Below are 22,499 nucleotides of genomic sequence, written 5' to 3' on the forward strand. Positions count from 1 at the left end.
GTGAAAAAAAAAGAGCTCTTCATTGACCCTATTCAAGTGCAACAGAGATAATTGGATGGGAGACTGCAAATTCACCCCTGGGTGTGACACCCATGTCCCTCATGGGCAGGGGTAGCCAGTATTGATCAAGACCTGCTCTGTCCATAAATCTGCTCTGCAAACTACCCAAAAAAGAACTGGGTATACCTGGGGATAACATAGTTAGGTTTGTAAAGGCTCTTAGACCGCTAGCTTTGTAACCGCCTATGAACAATGATTAAGGCATAGGGAGGAACACATGAGAAAACGTCAGGATGGGGAGGATGGAGTCCTGGACTAGTTGGATGCTAAAGGAGTCTAGAGGATAATGAACCTTGGTATCATTCACCTGAATGTCTGATGATATGGGCCAGTTACTTTCCTAGTTGCTTGATGAATGAAGCCAATGGATCATTCATCTGTGCCAGCTTAGCCAGAAGGTCTGTGTTGCTGAGTCAGGCATCTAGCTGCCAATATACGTTGACAGTCACCAGGAGACCACTAGACAATCCTATGGTCCATTGTTATCCCTGTCATGAGAAAAAGGCAGGAGGACACTACTAACCTCTGAAGATCATCTCCAGCTGGGGGGCCATCATCCATTATTTGAGAGTAGACCTGGTGGCCACTAATGACACAGCATCAAAGCCAGTATTTTGCTTAGAGTTAGGTGAATGCATCCTCACCTCCTCATATTCCGCAGCTGGACTTGCAGAAGGTTAACTTATTGTGAAAAGATATCACATACATCACAGGCACAATCACAGTTACAATGTGGATTGGCACAGACATCATGCACTCATCACTGCCAGGTGATGTGCGATACCTTTTGTGACGCTGAACAATTTTCAGCTGCCACTGGCTCTGTCACTTGAAAACTAAGTACTTACTGTTAATTATACAAGTACAAGATAGAAAAAAAATGGATAGAAATACTTGCAGCACATTTGCGGGCCCCCTTCTCAACCCTTGCCTCCCACTGGACAAGCATGCCAATGTGCATTACTTCAGGCCACCATACCTGTGCTGGCCCAGCTGGCCTGAACTGGTGAGCTATTGACATTAATCACCATTTCAGCCAGCTTGTGCCAGACATCCGCTTTAAGCAGTAGACCATCATAATAGCATGGCAAGTGCACCCTGAAGTGCCTGTGTAAGAACAGAAAATTCCTTTCCTTCCCATTTTAGCAAACCAAGGATGGAGCCCTGCATTTCCCACTGCCTTAAGTAGCCATGCCCACTCAGTAGATCCACTGTAGGTTCAAAATCGATATCTTCTAGTGTGCGGAGACATGCTTGTGAATCATATGACATGCAATATATAGCAGTGTACCATGGCACTAGGCTATGGTGATAGTGCTGAACTATAGCAGTACAACATGAGTTGTATGATTCAGCACCCAGAATCTATGATTTGTGTTTACCTTGATGTGTATGGCTATCACTGATGTGTATAAATTGCAAGTTGCACACCAGCTGTGATTCATAGAGGATTCATTAACATATCTACTGCAAATGGCATTTTTAGCATGATTTAAAATAGTACCACTATTTTGCTCAACATCACTTTTTTCACAGCCTGGGAACAGAGGAATTTTAGTTAAGGTTCCATAGAATTAAGGAACGTTATAACATAAAGCAGGGTCATGGAAGGTGAACACAGTAGCCATGTGCCTTCAGGAGATTGTGGAGAGTCAAGGATAACGTTCCTCCAGTGGTGGTGTAGAGCTGCCTCAGTGTGAACACCGGCAGTGTCCACTGTGGGTAGCTTTTGGTGTCGGGTCTTGAAGGGATGGAACTATAGGACCATGATTATGCACCTCCAGCAATGGAGCATGCCTTGTGGTGGATGTTAATGATTGTGAGGCAGTAGTTCTACTCTGTATGTGCGAACCCATGATTCTGGCATGTCCCTGTACCCTGAGGCATTCAAGCTAATAGCAGAGAAAATTTTGGAAAGGATAACTCAGTAAGGGGTTTGGGGTTCCAATGCCATACTGGAACACGACTACCCTATGTAAATACAGCTAAGGCATGCATAGCACTAACTGCATCTGATAACCTATGATTAGCATTTACAGAATGGGAGGAGTCGTGCAAAGTACCAGCTGCAGCTGATCACCCATAGTTACAGTGCACAGAATGGGGGAGAGTTTTACATCACACAAACTGCTGCTAACCAAGTGCATAAGAGTAAGAGGCTCTAGCTGTTGAGCTATGAATCCTACAGTGTGCCATACACACCCACTAACTGACATGTTTTGGCCACAGGTGCACAATTGTGGGGCATGGCTGACCAAAGGAGGTAAGGCCTTGAAAGGTTCACTAGCCAGGAGAATGATGTGTATTTTAGGCCCTCCGCACACAATATGGAACTTCTGGTGCAAAGGTTTCTGAGACTAACATTATTGAGACTAGGTGCGACAGGAACTGGTACTGTATGTGAATGCTGTCAGTAACCATAATAGGTCTCTGCAAGTGCAAAGAAGGGTTACTGATGTATTCCTTTCAAAGGAAAAGACCTAGAACATTGTAACAGACAAGTCCACCATAGGGATACCCTAAACGGTTTAGTAGCTCACTGAGGTTGAGGATTGTGGGTGTCATTCACCAGCCATGGGGGAGTGGCCCATCATATCTAAAGTGGCTTGGAGATGAGAGCTAATTTGGGTTGGAACCCATCTACCTGTTTCTTAGGTGACAAAAAAATTCAGGTTAGTTACATCCATTACAGTACAGTATAGTACACTCCATTGCATGTTTGAAGAGAAGGATTGACCAAGGACCCACCTGCACTCTGTCCTTCCAGGTACTACTGGTCTGGAACTGCGTCAACTTGCACAACAAGGTATGTCCATCAGCCTATTGCTGCATTTTAATATTTATCTGTTTGCATGCCACATGGGGTTGTAGAGGCACGTGTGTTGATTGATAGTAGTGTTATGTCACTTGTTTATATTTGATGGGCTCCACTGGTGTAGGTTCCAGCACAGCAGCATAGAACTGATGTCAGAAGGGCACATTTGGCTGAGAAAGATGGCACCATGCAAGGGGCACAATATAACTACACAGTGGACTGTCTGCAACAGTACAGGGTAAGGGGACATTATCCACATCCACCATTACAGAAGCCTTTGCAAAGGTACAGGCTGAGTACACAGCCTAACAAGGCACATGACAGATGTCCTGTACCTCAAAGTCCCTTACTGATGCCATATGTGTCCCTAGCTCACACAGCATTTTAAAGTCACAGTGCCTTTGACATGATTGTTCCTCTGTAAGAGATAAAGTGGAGAGGGAGTGTAGTAGTGCTGTGGCTACAGTACACGACATTAACTAAATGTGCATGACAGTGATCAAGATGGACTGTGGTTTCCCATAAGATTGTGAGGGCTGTTTGTATGATCTTTGGGGCTTGTGGGATGTTATTCCATAAGTCAGACTACACAGTCCTCACAATGATGACCAGTGTCAGACTGCACAGACTGTTGTTGAGACGCCATTACTTTTGCATGTGGGCTGACAGCCTCACACCTTGTTGTGGATGTTGCCCAGATTGTGGCTAATGACGCTTATGAAGATCAACTTTTATGGAGTGCCCCTTCGCAGTGCATAGTCATGATCCTGTAGTTCTGCTGTTTGAACCCCGATGCTGAATGCCACCACAGTTAACACTGACAATGTTCGCAGAGGCCATGACCCCTGACAGTCTCCTAAGGTGCTTGGCTACTGTGCTCTCCTTCCGTGACCCTGCCTTGTTATAGGCATGTGATTCCTAGCAGTTGCCACCAAGTTATGTGGTAAATGGAAGTTACTGTTTATTGATCACAGCATTGCTGCCAAACAGTATGCAAGGGGCAGTTGACTGTAAGAATATACAGTAAATATGCACAGCTTCTCAGGTAATACTCAGCATCTGACTCCCCTATGTAAGCTTTACACTAGCAAGCTGCAGAGCAAAGTTACAATCACTTGGTCCCCTGGATATTGCGTGCCTTGCTCATAGTCCATTGCTTTCCAGAAAGAAACCATCCTTGCAAGCACACATGCGCACAAGCACTTCCACACTTGCGTACACACACACACACACACACACACACACACACACACACACACACACTCTTACTTTTCCTGGTAGGAGTTAAGGACACCAATCTATTACTAATCCTTCTTTGATTTCACATGTGTGTGCTGCTGTCAGTCTGAGCAATCTTTCACACCTGGATTAGAACTACTGTTTGCCATTACAATCCATCAATTGATTCATATTTGTATGGTAGCAGTAGCTTTAAGCAGTCATTCATCAAAATGTAGATATTGGCAGTTGATGTCAATAAGTATGTAGACGTTCCTTGAGCTAATTATTAAAATCACTAGTCATAACCTTCTGAAATTAAATTACTTTTTTAAATTTCAAGTAAAGTTTTATTAATTTGTAAGATTTCAAACACTTGTACAGTGAAATACAGAAAAAATGGGTTTCATAGCTGTCACATAGAAACATCTTATTTGGTTCTACCACCAATAATAGTTAAAGATTTTATTGATTTCTGAATGTTTTGGTGTTTAAATCCAGATAGCATATAGTCTCACAGGAAGGAATTCTAGGGCTTCTGTTTTAGAACTTTAATCCACTGCACACTTCAAAAAGATTTTTGTCTGTGCTTAAGAGCCCCAAATTCTGCGTTTGCTAATTGTTTATTTTGAGTGTTTTCCTTTTTCCACAGTTCACAAAACTATTAGGGATGTTATAGTCCAAATAAGATGATAATCTGTTGATCTGGAGTAACAAGGAACATTGAACTTTTAGGCACTGCAAATATGGGCACATTTGAGAAGCTAGATTCACTTTTCAGCAGTAATTGAGTATGCTACTGAAAATAATGTCATAGCTTCATACAATTTCATGTATTCATTCTGTGCATTTTGTGTGTTATCGTATTTAGTGAGAATATCAACCTCCGCTTTTATGAAAAATTAATTACATTTTTTCAGCTTAATTCAACTTTTTATGTTTTTGTGAAAGGCAGTTCCAAGCTTCACTCAACTTGGTAACGAAGCATTTTAAATAGAGGGTAAAGAAGTTATTTGACTCTCCCAAGGATATTGAATTGCTAGGAATCAAAGAAGCAAAACAGTAGCATTTTCTTGCCTCTATTTCTGGTTTGAAGATGCCGATGATGATGGTGATGTTACATAGGGGCTGGTTCCTATCCTCTGCCTCCAAAAAACACAGAAAGGGTTTGTGTTGTGATGTAAAATTAAAGTTCAAGCATCTTTATAAACCCCTATTGTAAAATGGAGCAGTAATGTCTTAAATAACAGAAAATTGGTATAATAAGTAACACTGTATCCAGGGACAAAGAAGCTTTTAATTTGATTTGGTGAAAACTATATACCTGATCAACACTAGAGAGGTAAACTGCTTGACCATATGTCACAGTATTAGGGTGGTATTTTGGGATGGATGAGAGGACATAACCAATAAAATATAGGGTGAGCTTTGAAAAAGGACTGATTTGAGTCTTGGATGCCAATGAAAATCTGTTAAGTACCAAAGTATGGCTACGACTCTGATTCCTGTACTAGGGCTGCTTCTGAAGTACTGCTAAGATGAGTCATGCTGACTGAAAATTAAGCCATGGAGTGAAGACACTAAATGTTACATTCTACAGTCTGACTTGGACAAAAACATTTTTGGGTCTCCATCTCAAGAAGGCTAAAGGGGATATACCACACAGACCTCAAGTAACTTTTTTCACATTCATAATCCAACATATGCCAGAAACTTTCAAGTAGCAGTGCCCATCTTTACTTTAAACTGTTAGAATGAAAGAAAGACTTTGGGGGGAAACAATGAGAAGGAAATAGGGGTGGAGACAGGAGATTGAGACTATGATCTGAGCTTCTCCATTTTGACTGTATAACTCTAACTCTTGTAATCAATATCCCCAGCTGTATGAGAAAGGATGTTTGGTTGATGGAGAGAAGTGTTTCTATATACAAAATCAAATTCAGGGTCTTTATTTATTTTATTTATTTATGTATGTATTTATGTATTTATTTCAGTTTGATGACCGGGGAAGTCCACTGGGCCAAGAAGAGTCCATTTTCAGTTGAGGCCTGGGAAGAAAAGCTCCATTTAACAATGACAATAACAGTAACAAACATGCATATCAAGCAATAGTATATAACGTGATGAGAATACAGTTAACTAAAAGAAAATAACATTTGTATGCAGAGTAGCAGTAGCATGTGCTGAGTGTACAATTGATAACATAAGAGCAGACCAAACACACAAAAAGGGGGGAGGGTGTAGCTTTAATCTGTCCCAGTACTCACTCTTCTTCCATGTACCAAACCCATCCCCTCCTTCTCTGCAGCTGAAATCTTAAAAATCAATAATACAAAACAACTATGTTTTGCTGTCCTGTACATTCCCACAGGGAACAACATCCCCATATTAGAAAACATCCTATCCTGGATCTCCAAAAGTATATCCAATGAAACCATAATTATGGGGGATACCAATGTAAATTGGCAAGGTCTAAATTCCAACAACTCCAACAATAGCATAAACCTTTATGGTTTTACTCAGCTCATATCTGCCCCAACTAGATTCTCAAGAACAAGCCAACCAAATAAGAGCGGCTGTACACACTAAGCATAAAACAACCAGGAAACAGTATAACACACATTCAAATCCACCACAGATCCAGCGACATTTTGCACGCAGCTGGTAAAACGGACAAAATTTTAATAAAATAACCTGTAAACTAGTATAGCAAAAGATTTAGCGCTTTCATCCACCATAAACTTGGACTTCATCAGAGTGCCATACTTCTCCATTTCATTAAAATACCCTTTACAAAAAAAGGCGCCTTTGGGTTTGAACCTATGAGAAATTACAGCTGGTTCACAAAATTTAAAAGATTTAAAGGTAGATATAACATTTAATGCAGTTCAGAACCCACCTCCATAAGGAAAATAATCACAGTAACATTTCTCTATACTTATTGTGGGCTTATTTAATTTCTTACATTACAAAATTAATATTTGCTTGTGAGATGTAACTATTCTATACAGATTTAAATATTCAGTTACGTACTTTTCTTTCACATCAAATTCATATTTTTTCTAATAATACAGGTCCTATAGGTATATGATCATTAAGTCCCGGGGGGGGGGGGGGGTAGTAGCATCAAGCAATAATTGCCACTTCACTTCTTTTTATGCAAGTAAAATTCTAATATCTCCCCTCTTGGGTTAGGTTTCACCTGTTGCAATATACCAAACCTGAAGTTTTTACAATTCCTACTACTTTCTAGGCATTTAGCCAAATATATAACATATTTGGTATTGCAGTTCCCATTTCTAAATATCACTTTCGTCCTATTGAGATTTTGAAGGACTGAACTACTAACTTAAAAATCGCATGACACTGCTTGCATCTTCCACATTTAGTGGTGTGTTTATCTTTTTTTGTCCATCCATCTGTTATCAAAGGGTGCTCAAGTTGTTTTTTATATTTAATCCTGTTTTATATACAAACATAGGTGTCTCCCCTAACAAATCAACCAAACCATCCTCTGATTTTAAAATGCTCCAATTAGATGTCATTATATTTTTTACATGCTGAGCATATTGATTGTATTCTAGAATACATGCCCTATTGTATTTGTTGTTTCCTTCCTTACTTCGCACTGAATTTACCTGTGAATTGTTAATTCCTAAAATGGGTTTGTATCTTTTACCCCATTCACTCTTTACATAACCTGTAATGTCAGATATTAGGCCATTAGGATATCCCCTATCCCTAAATAAACTTCCAATGTATTCTATTTCTAATACCATTTCAACATAGAGGGAAGTCATCCTAGCGGCCCTAATACACTGTCCTTTCAGTATACTTCTCATCTGTTTTCTGGGATGATTACTTGAATGTTCCAGGTAGGAATTGCTAAACATCTTCCTATGTATTTAAGACTTAAACCCAGTAGGTGTATGAGAAACAAAAGTGTCTAAGATGTCCAAGTGTGTAAAAGATGCACACCGCTAAATGTGGAAGATGCAGGCAGTGTCATGCAATTCTAGAAGTTAGTAGTTTAGTCCTTGAGAATCTCAATAGGACAAAAGTGATATTTAGAAATGGGAACTGCAATACCAAACATGTTATATATTTGGCTAAATGTCTAGAATGTCCCAAGTTATGTTGGAAAGACCGACAGATGTCTAAAAAACAGAATTTATGACCATCTGTATAACATTGGTAGGAAAGACAAGAACCATGCATTATATAGACATTTAGACAGTAGTAGGAATTGTAAAAATTCAGGTTTGGTATATTGCAACAGGTGAAACCTAACCCAAGAGGGGGAGATATTAGAATTTTACTTGCAGAAAAGGAAGTGAAGTGGCAATTATTGCTTGATGCTACTACCCCCCCCCCCCCCAGGACTTAATGATCATATACCTATAGGACCTGTATTATTAGCAAAAATATGAATTTGATGTGAAATAAAAGTATATATTTTTTTGGTTTTATAATTTGCACTCTGATTCCTCACATCTCTGTTGAAACTCCCCCCCCCCTGTTCTTGGTTGTAGTTTAAATTTGGTGGCTTTTGCAGTGCCCGCCCCACTGTAGATTTGATCTAGGACACTCCCCCAGTTCCATCTCTTTACCGCATTCTACCTAATAAACCTTTTCTGCACTTGTTTTTAGTCCTTTTTAAATTTAATTACATTTTTTCAAACTGTGTGTGGACTAATATTGCTACATACTCGTGTGCCAGCTTGCACTGCATGTGAATTGTTTTTACTACTGTTTTTGCTACTTTTCTGAAAAAAAAGAAAAAAAAATTGTAAGCCTTTTTCCTACTTTTCCTGTAATTAGTGTTCCAGATACAGATTTGCTGTATCCAGGACTATTTGTAAGCTTCTGAGCCCCCCCAAGCCTTTCTGTGTTGGAGGGAAGCCTTCTAGCTTATCAGTGGGGAGTGGTAAGCACTAGGTAACCTGTCTTACCACATAAGGAGTGGTTCTGGCCCAGAATTTGTAGTTATTGGCTGTTTGGGCGGTCTTCCATCTCTCTCAACTTTCTGATTTGAAGGCCTGCATTTGCACTTGTTTCTGTCCTGTAACCCCTGGGCCCATCTCATTTGTTCACTCAAAAAAAAAAATTATCTGCTTTTACTGTATTTGTGTTTCTTCCTACTTTGTTTTGCTTTTGCGTCATCTTAAAAGTACTCAATTGTATTTATTACTGCTTGGTGTAACTCATTCTAAGCCTTTTAGTTTAAGCACTTGGGCTTCAGACCAGTTGTTTTACATTAAGAAGGTTTGTGGTCTGCACTGTAGTGGCAGAACAGGTAGCTTACATCCTTCTAAGCTGGGAACTGCTGATTGAGGGCTCAGTGTCTGTTGTTCTAAAAGTGTATTAATTCTGGTTTAAGCACTTGGGCTTCAGGCCAGTTATTTTACATTAAATGGGTTCGTGGTCTGCACTCTTGTGGGAGAGGCCGGACTCTGCCCTTCTGAGCTGGGAATTTCTGGTTAAAGGATTATAGTGCCTGCATAGTTGAACTGTTTCTTACTGAAATTGGTACACCATGTTTGCTGTAGCATAGACTAGATCCAGGCCTGCTGAATCTAGCTTTGTTTGTATAACTTGAGCACTAATCCAGGCATTCTTTAAAGTATTAAATTGTATTTATTACTGCTTGGAAGTAACTTGATTAAAGTGTAGCTATCATTCTAAGTCTTTTGGATTAAGCACTTGGGCTTCAGACCAGTTGTTTTACATTAGGAAGGTTTGTGGCCTGCACTGTGGTGGCAGGACAGGTAGCTTACATCCTTCTAAGTTGGGAACTGCTGATTGAGGGCTCAGTGTGTGTTACTCTAAAAGTGTATTAATTCTGGTTTAAGCACTTAGACTTCAGGCCAGTTATTTTACATTAAAAGGGTTCGTGGTCTGCTCTCTTGTGGGAGGAGAGGCTGGACTCTGCCCTTCTGAGCTGGGAATTTCTGGTTAAAGGCTTATAGTGCCTGCATATTTGAACTGTTTATTACTGAAATTGGTACACCTTGTTTGCTGTAGCATAGACTAGATCCAGGCCTGCTGAATCTAGCTTTGTTTGTATGCTTGTTGTTTGTTTGCATGTTATTTCCCTGAAATGCTAATTCCACCTAAAACGCGGCTTTTCAGCACTTCTCTGGATCCCTAGTGATATCTGCATTGCTTACTGTACTTATTTCCTTGTTTCACTTGAAAGAAAGTTACTGTTTGTCATTTTTGCATTTAAGTTACCTGGCACTTGCTCACTAAAGCAATTATAAGTTAGCACTAAAAAATTAAAAGCACTACACCCTCTCAAACTCCCCTTGAGTACCTTGTTCCCCATTGGCCCTTTTTTTTTTCAATTACAAAGGAATTCCCAGTACTATTCTAACATGTCCAAAGGTCAGTTGTCACTCTCCTCTCCGGTCCAGCTGGTGAATCTGAGAATCGTGAGGCAATGTTACAACTGCCTCATGTACACAGACAACCCTCTCCTCTCCCAACAAATTCCAACACATGTGAGAGATGCAACCATATAGCCATACTGGAGGCTAAGCTCTCTCAACTCAGTACTAGCGAAACCAGTCAGGAGGAGAAGGAAACCATACTCACTACAATTCCAGTCTGACATAGACCTACCACGACAGCAAACCAAACACATTGGGGACCTACAGACACTGGATCCTACCCAGTTTGGCTTTAAGGGCAGATCCTGCCTCTTAAACCTGGTTGATTTCTTTGAAACAGTCACTAAGGCCATTGACGAGGGGAAGGTGGTCCACACAGCCTACCTGGACCTCGCAAAAGCCTTCGATACAATACCCCACTCGGGCATTATAGGTAAGCACACCAGCTTAAATATAAACCCCTATGTCACTAGATGGGTTGCAAACTGGCTCAAGGACAGAACCCACATGGTTAGAATTGCTTGAGCCATGTCAGGCTCCAAACCAGTTACAAGTGGTGTCCAACAAGGCTCAGTCCTGGGACCTCTCTTGTTCGGTATATATTTCTCGGAGGTACAGGCCAACACGGAAGGACTGTGGCTGACCAAGTTTGCAGATGACTGCAAACTGGGCGCCATAATCGACATTCCAGCTGACACAAGCATCCTCCAAAAGCGCCTCATAGAAACAGACAACTGGTGCCAGAGCCATGGCCTCAAGCTAAACGCCAAAAAGTGTATAGTCATCCCCTTTGGCAAAAACAAAGTGCCCACAAATTACCACATAGGTGGTAATCCATTAAGTACAGAAGAAGTCATTAGGGACCTGGGCACCCAAGTTGATAGCAATCTCTCATTTGACAACCACGTGGCCAAAGTGGTTAGAAAAACATTTTATATGGCCCAGCTAATCATGAAGGGATTCACATCTAGATCAGGGGAGGTCATCGTGCCTCTTTACACATCCCTCATCAGGCCCATAATTGAGTACAATGCCCCTTTTGGGATGTACCTTACCAGATACCTGCAGCAACGGGAAAGACCCCAAAAGTACCTCACCAAGAGGATCAAAGGGCTCAAACAGATGCCATATTCCGCCCGGTTAAAGAAACTCCAGCTCTACTCAGTGGGATACCGCCTGCTCGGAGGCAATCTGTGCCTGACGTATAAAGCCATGTCCAACCCGGAATTAATGGACATGCTGCACCTCAGAAAATCCAAATCCCATCGAGCTACACGCTCGAGAGACTTGAACCTCAGCACTGAAATAGGACATGCTGGAGGGACAGATTCATAACCCAGAGGCTCCCTTCACTCTGGAATAAAATCCCAGTCCAGGTTAGGCAGAGTCCCTCATTGACTCTCTTCAAGAGGAATCTTGAGTGGATGAGAGATCGTAGGTTTACCCCGGGTATCACTTCTGTGTCACTGTTGGACAGAGGCACAGTATACTAACCTCAAAAAAGGGCATAGCAAAATTATTTTAAAATGGGTTGTGAAAGCCAAACACACTCTGGCTAGGCTTATAAATGCCCTAGGGCAGATAGCCTAGTATGAACCTATGAACATAAACGCACACAAACGTACTCTGAGGCTCTAAATAAAAATCTGCCTAAGCAGCAGAGACCTCCAAAGCAGACACCCAAGCAACCGCTACCCCAAACAAAACACGTGCAACACATAGCTCACAAAGCCAGTGTGCTGAACAGTCACAGCCCTTAAGGCTAAACAACACACCTGATACACTTGTAATAGGTGACTCTGTCGTCAGGCACACTGATGTCCCGCTCACCAGGCTGAACAAGAAGGTCACGGTGAGCTGCCTATCGGGCGCTAGGATCCGCCACATAACACAAGCACTCAGGTCACTCCAAGGCAAGTGCAAATATGACTCTGGTCATTGTTCATGCTGGTGTGAATGACCTAAGATGTACCTCCCTGGACTACATGAAAAGAGACAGAGGAGCTCTCTGAGCATGTAGCCCAGGCCGGTATGACCCTGACCTTGAGTAGCATCTTACCCTCACCAAGAATGATGCCACAATATGAAGACAAGATGATCAATTTCAACAATTGGTTTAAGTATAGGTGTCATTCAAAGGGGATCCAATGCCTGTCAGCCTGGGATGACATGCTCGACAAGCCACGCTGCTTCGCTAGGGATGGCTTGCACCTGTCACCCCTGGGCTTTCGGATATTGGCAAAGGCTCTTGCTACCCCCATAGTGCTTTTTTTAGGCAAGGGTCAAAAGACAAACCCACCTCCATAGGTATCACAAGGGATAAGAAACTAAGAGTAATGCTACTCAATGCCAGAAGTCTAAACCTCAAGATGCATGCACTCAAAATTCTCCTTAGCATGGAGAACATCGATATCTGTGCAGTAACAGAAACCTGGTTCAAGGCTCCCGAGAGCACCCCAGCACTATTGGGTTATACCTCATACCATGCTTTTCAGCCCCAAAACATGGACCGAGCCACAAAAGGAGGGGGAGTATCAATATTAGTCAAAGATACCCACACTTCCAGGTTGGTGGCACAGCACGAAGCATCAGAGACTATCCATATGCAACTAACAGTGGGTAAAACTGCGTTCCCATTTATAGCCTGCTACAGACCACCCTCCCAAACCCAGGAACCCCACTCGGCCTTCCTAAGAACACTGGAAAATATGAAGGTCTCTCCAAACACCATTATATTGGGCGACTTCAACTACCCAAACATAGACTGGGAACATTACTCTAGCTCCAACACCCTAGCCCAAAGGTTCCTAGAATTTATAAACTCAAATGCTATGGAACAACTTGTTACCACTCCCACAAGAGGGGAAAACATACTGGACCTGATCATCACCAACATGGGGACTCTATGCTCCAGACCAGAAGTGTATCCCTCACTGGTAAGATCAGACCATAAACTAATCTCACTGGATATTCACATCCCGACTCCACCCCCTGCCCTGAAAACCACAGTGAAAAACATATCTAAAGCCAATTTCACACTCCTCAAAACCGAGGTGGAATCCTTCAAAGCCCCTGGGCCTGTGGAAAATACGGCCCAGACCGCAGAATCCTTTAAACGCATTCTATGAGCACCTTCAGGAATGCATGGATCATGCAATCCCAAATAAAACCAAGACCCAATCCTCTAAAGGCAGACGTCCTGTCTGGTGGATCCCAGCCATAAACAAACTATACAATAGAAGGGAGGAAGCTACTACATGATAGAGCAAAATCCCAAAAAGGGAAGGCATCTCTGATCAGTATTAGCAAAAAACTACGGGCACTCATAAAATCGTCTAAGGCCACCTTCGAGAGAAAAATTGCACAGGACACTAAGGATAATCACAAGGCTTTCTTTAGTTATGTTAGGAACCTGGGTGGGAATTCCCAGAATTGCTCAGAATTAGTCCAAAATGACAAAAAATACACCAAAATCACAGACATTACCAACATCCTAGCTGACAGGTTCAGCGCAAACTTCTCCCCCCCCCCCTCCTCACCAAAAGGGAAAATATCTATCCCAACAGAGTGCTGCCCCCCTGACATCTCAGATGCTCAGGTAAGAGCTGCCCCCTCCAAAGCAAAAAACACAGCATCAGTGGGACCCAGACAGTGTCCCGGGCTGCGTCCTACGTGTTCAGTCTCAGCCTTACTACAGGATATGTACCCAAAGAGTTGCGTACAGCAACAGTGGTCCCTCTCCACAAAGGTGGTGCCTCAACGGATCCTGGAAACTATCGCCCCATAAGCCTGACTAGCTTGGTCTGCAAAGCTATGGAAAGGATCATCATGGACCTCATAAATAAAGATATTGGGGACCTACAGACACTGGATCCTACCCAGTTTGGCTTTGTTAAGGGCAGATCCTGCCTCTTAAACCTGGTTGATTTCTTTGAAACAGTCACCAAGGCCATTGACGAGGGGAAGGTGGTCCACACAGCCTACCTGGACCTCGCAAAAGCCTTCGATACAATACCCCACTCGGGCATTATAGATAAGCTCACCAGCTTAAATATAAACCCCTTTGTCGCTAGATGGGTTGCAAACTGGCTGAAGGACAGAACCCACATGGTTAGAATTGCTGGAGCCATGTCAGACTCCAAACCACTTACAAGTGGAGTGGCGTCCCACAAGGCTTAGTCCAGGGACCTCTCTTGTTAGGTATATATTTCTTGGCGGTACAGGCCAACACGGAAGGACTGTGGCTGACCAAGTTCGCAGATGACTGCAAACTGGGCGTCATAATCGACTCTCCAGCCGACACAAGCATCCTCCAAAAGGGCCTCATAGAAACAGACAGCTGGTGCCAGAGCCATGGCCTCAAGCTAAACGCCAAAAAGTGTATAGTCATCCCCTTTGTCAAAAATAAAGTACCCACAGATTACCACATAGGTGGTAATCCATTAAGTACAGAAGAAGTAATTAGGGACCTGGGGACCCAAGTTGATAGCAATCTCTCATTTGGCAACCACGTGGCCAAAGTGGTTAGAAAAACATTTTATATAGCCCACCTAATCATGAAGGGATTCACATCTAGATCAGGGAGGTCATCGTGCCTCTTTACTCATCCCTCATCAGGCCCATAATTGAGTACAGTGCCCCTTTTGGGATGTACCTTACCAGACACCTGCAGCAACTGGAAAGACCCCAAAAGTACCTCACCAAAAGGATCAAAGGGCTCAAACAGATGCCATATGCTGCCCGGTTAAAGAAACTCCAGCTCTACTCAGTGGCATACCGCCTGCTCAGAGGCGATTTGTGCCTGACGTATAAAGCCATGTCCAACCCGGAATTAATGGACATGCTGCACCTCAGAAAATCCAAATCCCATCGAGCTACGCGCTAGAGAGACTTGAACCTTAGCACTGAAATAAATAGGACATGCTGGAGGGACAGATTCATAACCCAGAGGCTCCCTTCACTCTGGAATAAAATCCCAGTCCAGGTTAGGCAGAGTCCCTCATTGACTCTCTTCAAGAGGAATCTTGATGAGTGGATGGGAGATCGTATGTTTACCCCGGATATCACTTCTGTGTCACTGTTAGACAGAGACACAGTATACTAACCTCGAAAAAGGGCATAGCAAAATTAATTTAAAATGGGTGGTGAAAGCCAAACACACTGTGGCTAGGCTTATAAATGCCCTAGGGCAGATAGCCTAGTACGAACCTATGAACCTATATAACTGAATATTTAAATCCGTATAGAATAGTTACATCTCACAAGCAAATATTAATTTTGTAATGTAAGAAATGAAATAAGCCCACAATAAGTATAGATAAATGTTACTGTGATTATTTTCTTTATGGACGTGGGTTCTGAACTGCATTAAATGTTACATGTACCTTTAAATCTTTTAAATTTTGTGAACCAGCTGTAATTTCTCATTGGTTCAAACCCAAATGTGTCTTTTTTAAAGGGTATTTTAATGAAATGAAGGAGAAGTATGGAATTCTGATGAAGTCCAAATTTATGGTGGATAAAAGCATTAAATCTTTTGCTATACTAGTTTACAGGTTATTTTATTAATTTTTTGTCTGTATTACCAGCTGCGTGCAAAGTGTCATTGGGTCTGTGGTGGATTTGAGAGTGTGCTATACTGTTTCCTGGTTATTTTATGCTTAGATTCTCAAGAAATAACACACAAGGATCCACACTTGACTGGATCTTTGTATCAGATCCTCAAAAATACACAAACTCTGGAAACCTACCTAACACCTTGAGTGATCACCTACCTGCATACACCAACAGGGCCATAACCCACACCAACAGGGCCATAACCCACGTCATCAGAAACCACAGTTATAAAACCTCACGGAACTTATCTAAATTTGACCAACACCAATTTAACTCTATTCTAAAATGTATAAATTGGTCCATACTAAAATCTCTATGTCTAGATGAAGCTGTCAGACCACTTCAACAAAATATTCCTAGAAACCCTCAACAGCTTAGCCCCACTTTGTTGCAAGAGAGTAAAAACTAATCATGCCCCTTTGCTAACAAAAAACACCAAAAACTTTCTTGTAACAAGAGACAAAGCCTGGCACAAATAGCATAAAAACAAAAATGATGCCAACTTTCTAAACTATAGACAACTACACAACCAGGCAAGCAAACTCATAAACAAAGATAAGAAACTCTGTTTCTCCCAACAGTTAACCTCCCATAAAAACAACCCCAAAAAATTCTGGCATACTGTATCTCCGCTCCTTACCCCAGGAACCAAAAGAAATCCATCCCCTGCCACTGATAAAACTGCATCCCAAATAGCAGAAGCTTGCAATAATACACTTCCTAGAGAGCATATGCAATCTTCTCAATCCCTTCACCCAACACTCAACCTCTTGCTCCCCTCACAACCCCAGCCATATCGAAACTAACACAGAATTCTCTCTCTCTTCCCATGACCCACAAGTCTTACCAGACATTCATAAACATATTCTCCCCTAACTCTTCAATCTATCCCCAATCAATTTATACATAGGTTACTTCTCAAACTTAAACCTTGCTCTCCATCTGCCGACAACCTCCTACTAGAGTACTTAAAAATAGCTGCTGATGCCATAGCTTATCCTATCAGTATTGTCATCAACCGGTCCATCTTAGAATCCTATATCCCTTCCCTCTGGAAAAAATCCATAACCCCCCTGGCCAAAGGAGGTAAATGCTTTGATATCTCAAATTATTGCCCCATAGATATTCTTTCTCCCTTATCCAAAGTATTAGAAAAATGCATACATACACAACTGCTTAGTCACACCCTACAAAATAATCTCCTCACCCCCACCCATCACAACTTCAGACATTCTCATAGTACAACCACTGCATTGCTCTCCTTTACAGATACAATCAACAAAGCCAGAGATGCCGGACTACTAACTTCCGTTACATTTCTCGATCTATCCAAGGCCTTCAATACTGTTTCCCACCCAAAACTCCTGCAACAACTCTCTACTGTTGGTCTTTCCCCTTCTACCCTCCTATGGTTCAGTTACTTAACAGGCAGACAACAATGTGTAAAATGGCAGAAAAACCCTTTCTGACTTTCTACCTAACAACACTGGAGTTCCTCGGGGATCCATTCTTGGGCCAGTACTCTTTAACAGTCTACACTGCTTCACACCAAACCTCCTTGATGCAGTACGCCTGTGATTCTACCGTCATCTCCAACTCTAGTGACATAAAACACCTCCAGCAAATAACACCAAGCTCCTTCACTTCCATAGAGACCTGGCTAAACAACACCTAGCTCCTGATGAACCAAAGTAAAACTAAGCTCCTCCTTTTCACACCCAAAAAATCTCTCAACCCAATTTAAGATATTTTCTCTTAAAACCCAAATAAAAGTAGTCTCCCAAGCCAAACTATTAGGAGTAACCACAGACAATAAGCTTTCTTTTGATCAGCATATTCAAAATGCAGTCAAGAAAACTTGCTGTAAACTATGAATGCTGTACTGCCACAAAAAGGTCATGAGCTCAGCCACAACCACCACCTTGGCCACTAACTACCTGCTTCCTTATGTCCTCTATGCTGCCCCCATTCTGGCAAACATCTAGACTTCCCTAAAAAACAAATCTGAATCCTGTTATAATAAGGGCACCACATTTGATGTAAATGCACCCCACAACACTCACCACTGCATAGTTTTCCAAACCCTTAACTGGCTCCAACTACCTCACCTCTTACACCACCAACAACTTTATATGGCACACAAATTAATATATCAACCCCTCACTTGGCCATCACTTTACTCTCTTCACCAATCCTACTTGCCTACCAGGACCCTCTGATCTGAAGACAAACAACTAGTAACCCTACATAGCCCAAAGAAAAAAGCCAGACAATGTTTGTTTCTACATAGTAGCTAAACTTTGGAATGACTTACCATCAGACATTAGGGCAACATCTAACCACATTTCAAACTCACACTAAAAAAACACCTCCTAGAAACTTGCACCTGCTCCAAATAAACCCAGGAACTAGGTTTCCACTCCACCTCCTTTCCACCCCTCCTCCCATTCCCCTAAATCCTTTTTTCTTTTCCTTCTTTCCTCCCCCTCCTCCCCTCTTTAAACTACCCCATTTTTTTACCCTGACTAACTTCAAATCCCACTTTTTACTCATTCCAACTTGACCTTTGCATTCTTCTATCTTTAGTCTATAAAGGTCTATCTATCAACTACCTAAACAACACTGCAAACATCCATCTCAACTAGACTAACTCTAGAACCATACCTTTAGCCTTCCAAGTTTTCAAATTAGGTATACTAACCAGCTTGCTTTCTAAAAGCTGCCAATGATTTCGGGACATTCAAACCTAACAGCTTATATGCCATTCTAGCTAATTTCTAACTCTGCAAAATTTTCACCTGTATATAAATGAAATAACCATGTTATCTACACCTGTTAAAGGTTTTACTTTGTAACTCTGTAATGAAAATGTTAAATAAATGTTTTACTTTCGGTCTTTAAGTCATAAATACTTTGTATTTCTCTGATGTGAATGTAAATCAAATACCATTGTACCAATGCTTTTTCAAATGTATTATATAGTGGGTATAAAAATTTTACACACCCCTGTTAAATGCTAGGTTTTTGTGATGCAAAAAATGAGACTACAATAAATTATTTCAAAACTTTTCCCACCTTTGATGTGACCTATAACATGTACAATTCAATTGAAAAACAAATCTGTAACCCTTAAACTAATACTTTGTTGAAGCACCTTTTGATTTAATTACAGCATTCAGCCTTCTTGGGTAGGAGTCTATCAGCATGGCACAACTTGACTTTGCAATATTTGCCCACTCTTCCTTGCGAAAGTGCTCCGAATCTGTCCGATTGCGAGGGCATCTCTTGTGCACAGCCCTCTTCAGGTCATGCCACATATTTTCTATTCTGTTTAGGTCTGGGCTCTGGCTGGGCCATTCCAAAACTTTAATTTTCTTCTGATGAAGCCATTCTTTTGTTGATTTGGATGTATGCTTGGGTCATTGTCATGTTGGAAGGTGAAATTCCTCTTTATCTTCAGCTTTCTAGCAGACGCCTGAATGGTTTGGGCCAAAAGTGACTGGTATTTGGAACTGTTCATAATTATCTCCACCTTGACTTAAAGCCCCAGTTCCAGCTGAAGAAAAGCAACCCCAAAGCATGATATTGCCACCACCATGCTTCACTGTGGGGACGGTGTTCTTTTGGTGATGCAAAGTGTTGTTTTTGTGCCAAATGTACCTTTTGGAATTATGGCCAAAAAGTTCAACCTTGGTTTCATCAGACCATAACACATTTTCCCACATGCTTTTGGGAGAGTTGATTAATTGTTTTGCAAATTTTAGTCTGGTGTGGATGTTTTTCTGTGCAAGAAAAGGCTGCTATCTTGCAACCCTACCCCATAGTCCAGACATATGGAGAATACGGGAGATTGTTGTCACATGTAGTACACAACCAGTACTTGCCAGAAATTCCTGCAGCTCCTTCAGTGTTGCTGTAGGTCTCTTGGCAGCCTCCATGACCAGTTTTCGTCTGGTCTTTTCATCAATTTTGGAGGGACGTCCAGTTTTTTGCAGCATAACTGTTATCCCATATTTTCTCTACTTTTTGATAACTGTCTTCACTGTGTTCCATGGTATATCCAGTACTGTGGCCATTTTTTGTACCCTTCTCCTACTGATGCCTTTCAACAGTAAGATCCCTTGGGTGCTTTCTAAGCTCTCTGTGAACCATGGCTTTTGCTGTAGTAGGCAACTGAGTAAATGTCAGGAAAATCATACTAGGACAGCTGAACTTTATTTGGGGTTAATCAGTCTCTCTAATTAATTGCAGGTGTGTAGCTAAGAAGACTGAATGCTGTAATTAAATAAAAAGGTGCTTCAACAAAGTATTAGTTTAAGGGTGTGCACACTTATGCAACCAGTGTATTGTACATTTTTTATTTTTTATATTTTTTCCCCTAACAGATTTGTTTGTTTTTCAATTGAAATAATGGGAAAATAAGAAAACCACTGCCCGTGGTAAAGAAAAAGTACTCACTTTAATGTTTCCACACTATTAAAACATAAAATAAATGAACATTCAAAAGTGACCTGGACACTGCAACTGCAATACAAATGGAGTTGTATATATTGCTACATCTGTCACGCCCTGCGTTCTACATAGGCAAGACCATCAGGAAGTTACATGACAGAATTCTGCAGCATAATGGGGATACAAGAAAAAGTAGAGACACCCCTGCTTTATACATGAACCCTACAGAATGCAACGAGTATAAAAAATTTATATTTTTTGTGATAGACAAAGCAAAAGTAGGAAAATGGGGGGTGACCCTGAACTAGAACTTTTAAATAAAGAGTTAGAATGGCAACTTAGATTAAATGCCAAAGAGAAGCCAGGCATTAATGACAATACATCTCTGTTGTGTGCTCTAAAAAGGAGAGCAAAAGATGCTTGAATTTATTTATGTGAAGTTTATACTAGATGGATATGTTTTATCTGGTTTAAGATGTTTATGATCTACCTTTTGCAAAGATTTGTTTCATTTATCATTTTTACAACAGGTTAAAGTTGCATTCGAGATATCTCATTTTTAACCGTTTTAACATTTTTTGCTATTTATTTGAGATTTTATTCTTCATATTACATAATTTGACATGGCAGGAAATGATGTAATGATTGACTTTAAGATCTGATGTTATTTAAATAGAGCTTAAAGATGTTTTCACTGACTCTGATGATGCCTTAATATTTTATCAGGCGAAAGCACTTGGTCCGTGAATTTTGTATGTTCATTTATTTTATGTTTTAATAGTGTGGAAACATTAAAGTGAATGCTTTTTTTTTTTATCACAGGCAGTGGTTTTCTTATTTTCTCGTTATTTGTGTTTTAAGTCTTCTGTGAGTTGGTTTGGAGCAGCATTATTTCCTGTTTTTCAATTGAATTGTACAGGTTATAGGTCACAGTAAAGGTGGGAAAAGTTTTGAAATGATTTATTGTGGTCTTATTTTTTTTTTTATATCGCAAAAACCTGGCATTTTAACAGGGGTGTGTAAATGTTTTGTATCCACTGTATGTTGTTAACTGTACTAGTTTGTGGAGCTTTTCTCACCAGGCCTGAACTGAAAATGGGTTCCTGACCCAGTCGGACTTTCCTGGTCAACAAATGCCAAATAAGTAAATAATAAATAATGTCAGGTAAAGGAAGTACCATTTGGTGATGGCGTAATTAAGTACATAAGAAGAGATGCTTATGGATACAGATTGGCTGTGGTGATGGTAAGCAGTTATCCATGTAAAGAAAATAATGTAATTATTCAGAGTATTCTTTATAAAGTACACTTCCAGACATAGGAATTACAATATTACATAAGCTATAAATACAAGTCTCAGAAGTAATGGAAATGGGGTAGAAAAGCTGTCAAGCAGTGATCAGCAGAACTGAGGAGATTGCATGTAGGTGTTGAAAGGGCAGACTGTAGTTGCTGAGAAAAGATGAGTGAGGAGGGGCTTGTGTAGGGGAAGAGCAGGGACATGTCCATTTAGATGACCGGTATGAGTGTAGGATAGATTTAAAGTTGGTGTGGTTTGAGTGTTTTGAAGGGGGGGGGTGAGTTCCATAATTTGGCTAGCGAGTATGATAGCAGAAGGTGGTCAGGGGACCGTGAAAGTTTGTGGATTTGGAGGAAGTTTTGGTTTTCTGATCGGAGTGAGCGGTTTGGTATATAGAGGGTTAACGTGGTGGAGAGAGCAGGATGGCTGGATGGCTTGAAGATGATTTTATGGGCTGTGGCGAGTTTGAGGAAGTTTAGGTAGTTTGGTAGTTCTAGCTATTCTAGAGTTTGGAGGGAGGAGAAGCAGTGATAGTTGGAATTTTTGGAGTTTGTGGCGAATTTGCTGATTTGATTGTAGCAGGATTCTAATTTGGATTGTAAGCCAAGTTGAAGGTTAGTGAACAGGGGGGCGCCGTATATCTAGG

The 22,499-nt window shown here is 41.2% G+C and overlaps 1 protein-coding gene across 1 annotated transcript in view; it reads left to right on the plus strand.

Moving 5' to 3' along the window:
• Positions 1-22,499, plus strand: part of LOC122788742 (myoferlin-like) — a 1,037,182-nt gene that overhangs the window by 302,390 nt on the left and 712,293 nt on the right. Inside the window, exon 4 of the mRNA XM_044055636.1 lies at positions 2,828-2,866. Within this exon, the coding sequence (XP_043911571.1) occupies positions 2,828-2,866 (39 nt within the window). The remainder of the gene's footprint in view (positions 1-2,827; positions 2,867-22,499) is intronic.

The sequence above is a fragment of the Protopterus annectens genome, chromosome 14.part0, assembly GCF_019279795.1.
Source record: "Protopterus annectens isolate FY-2018-M chromosome 14.part0, PAN1.0, whole genome shotgun sequence".
Lineage (NCBI taxonomy): Eukaryota > Metazoa > Chordata > Ceratodontiformes > Protopteridae > Protopterus > Protopterus annectens.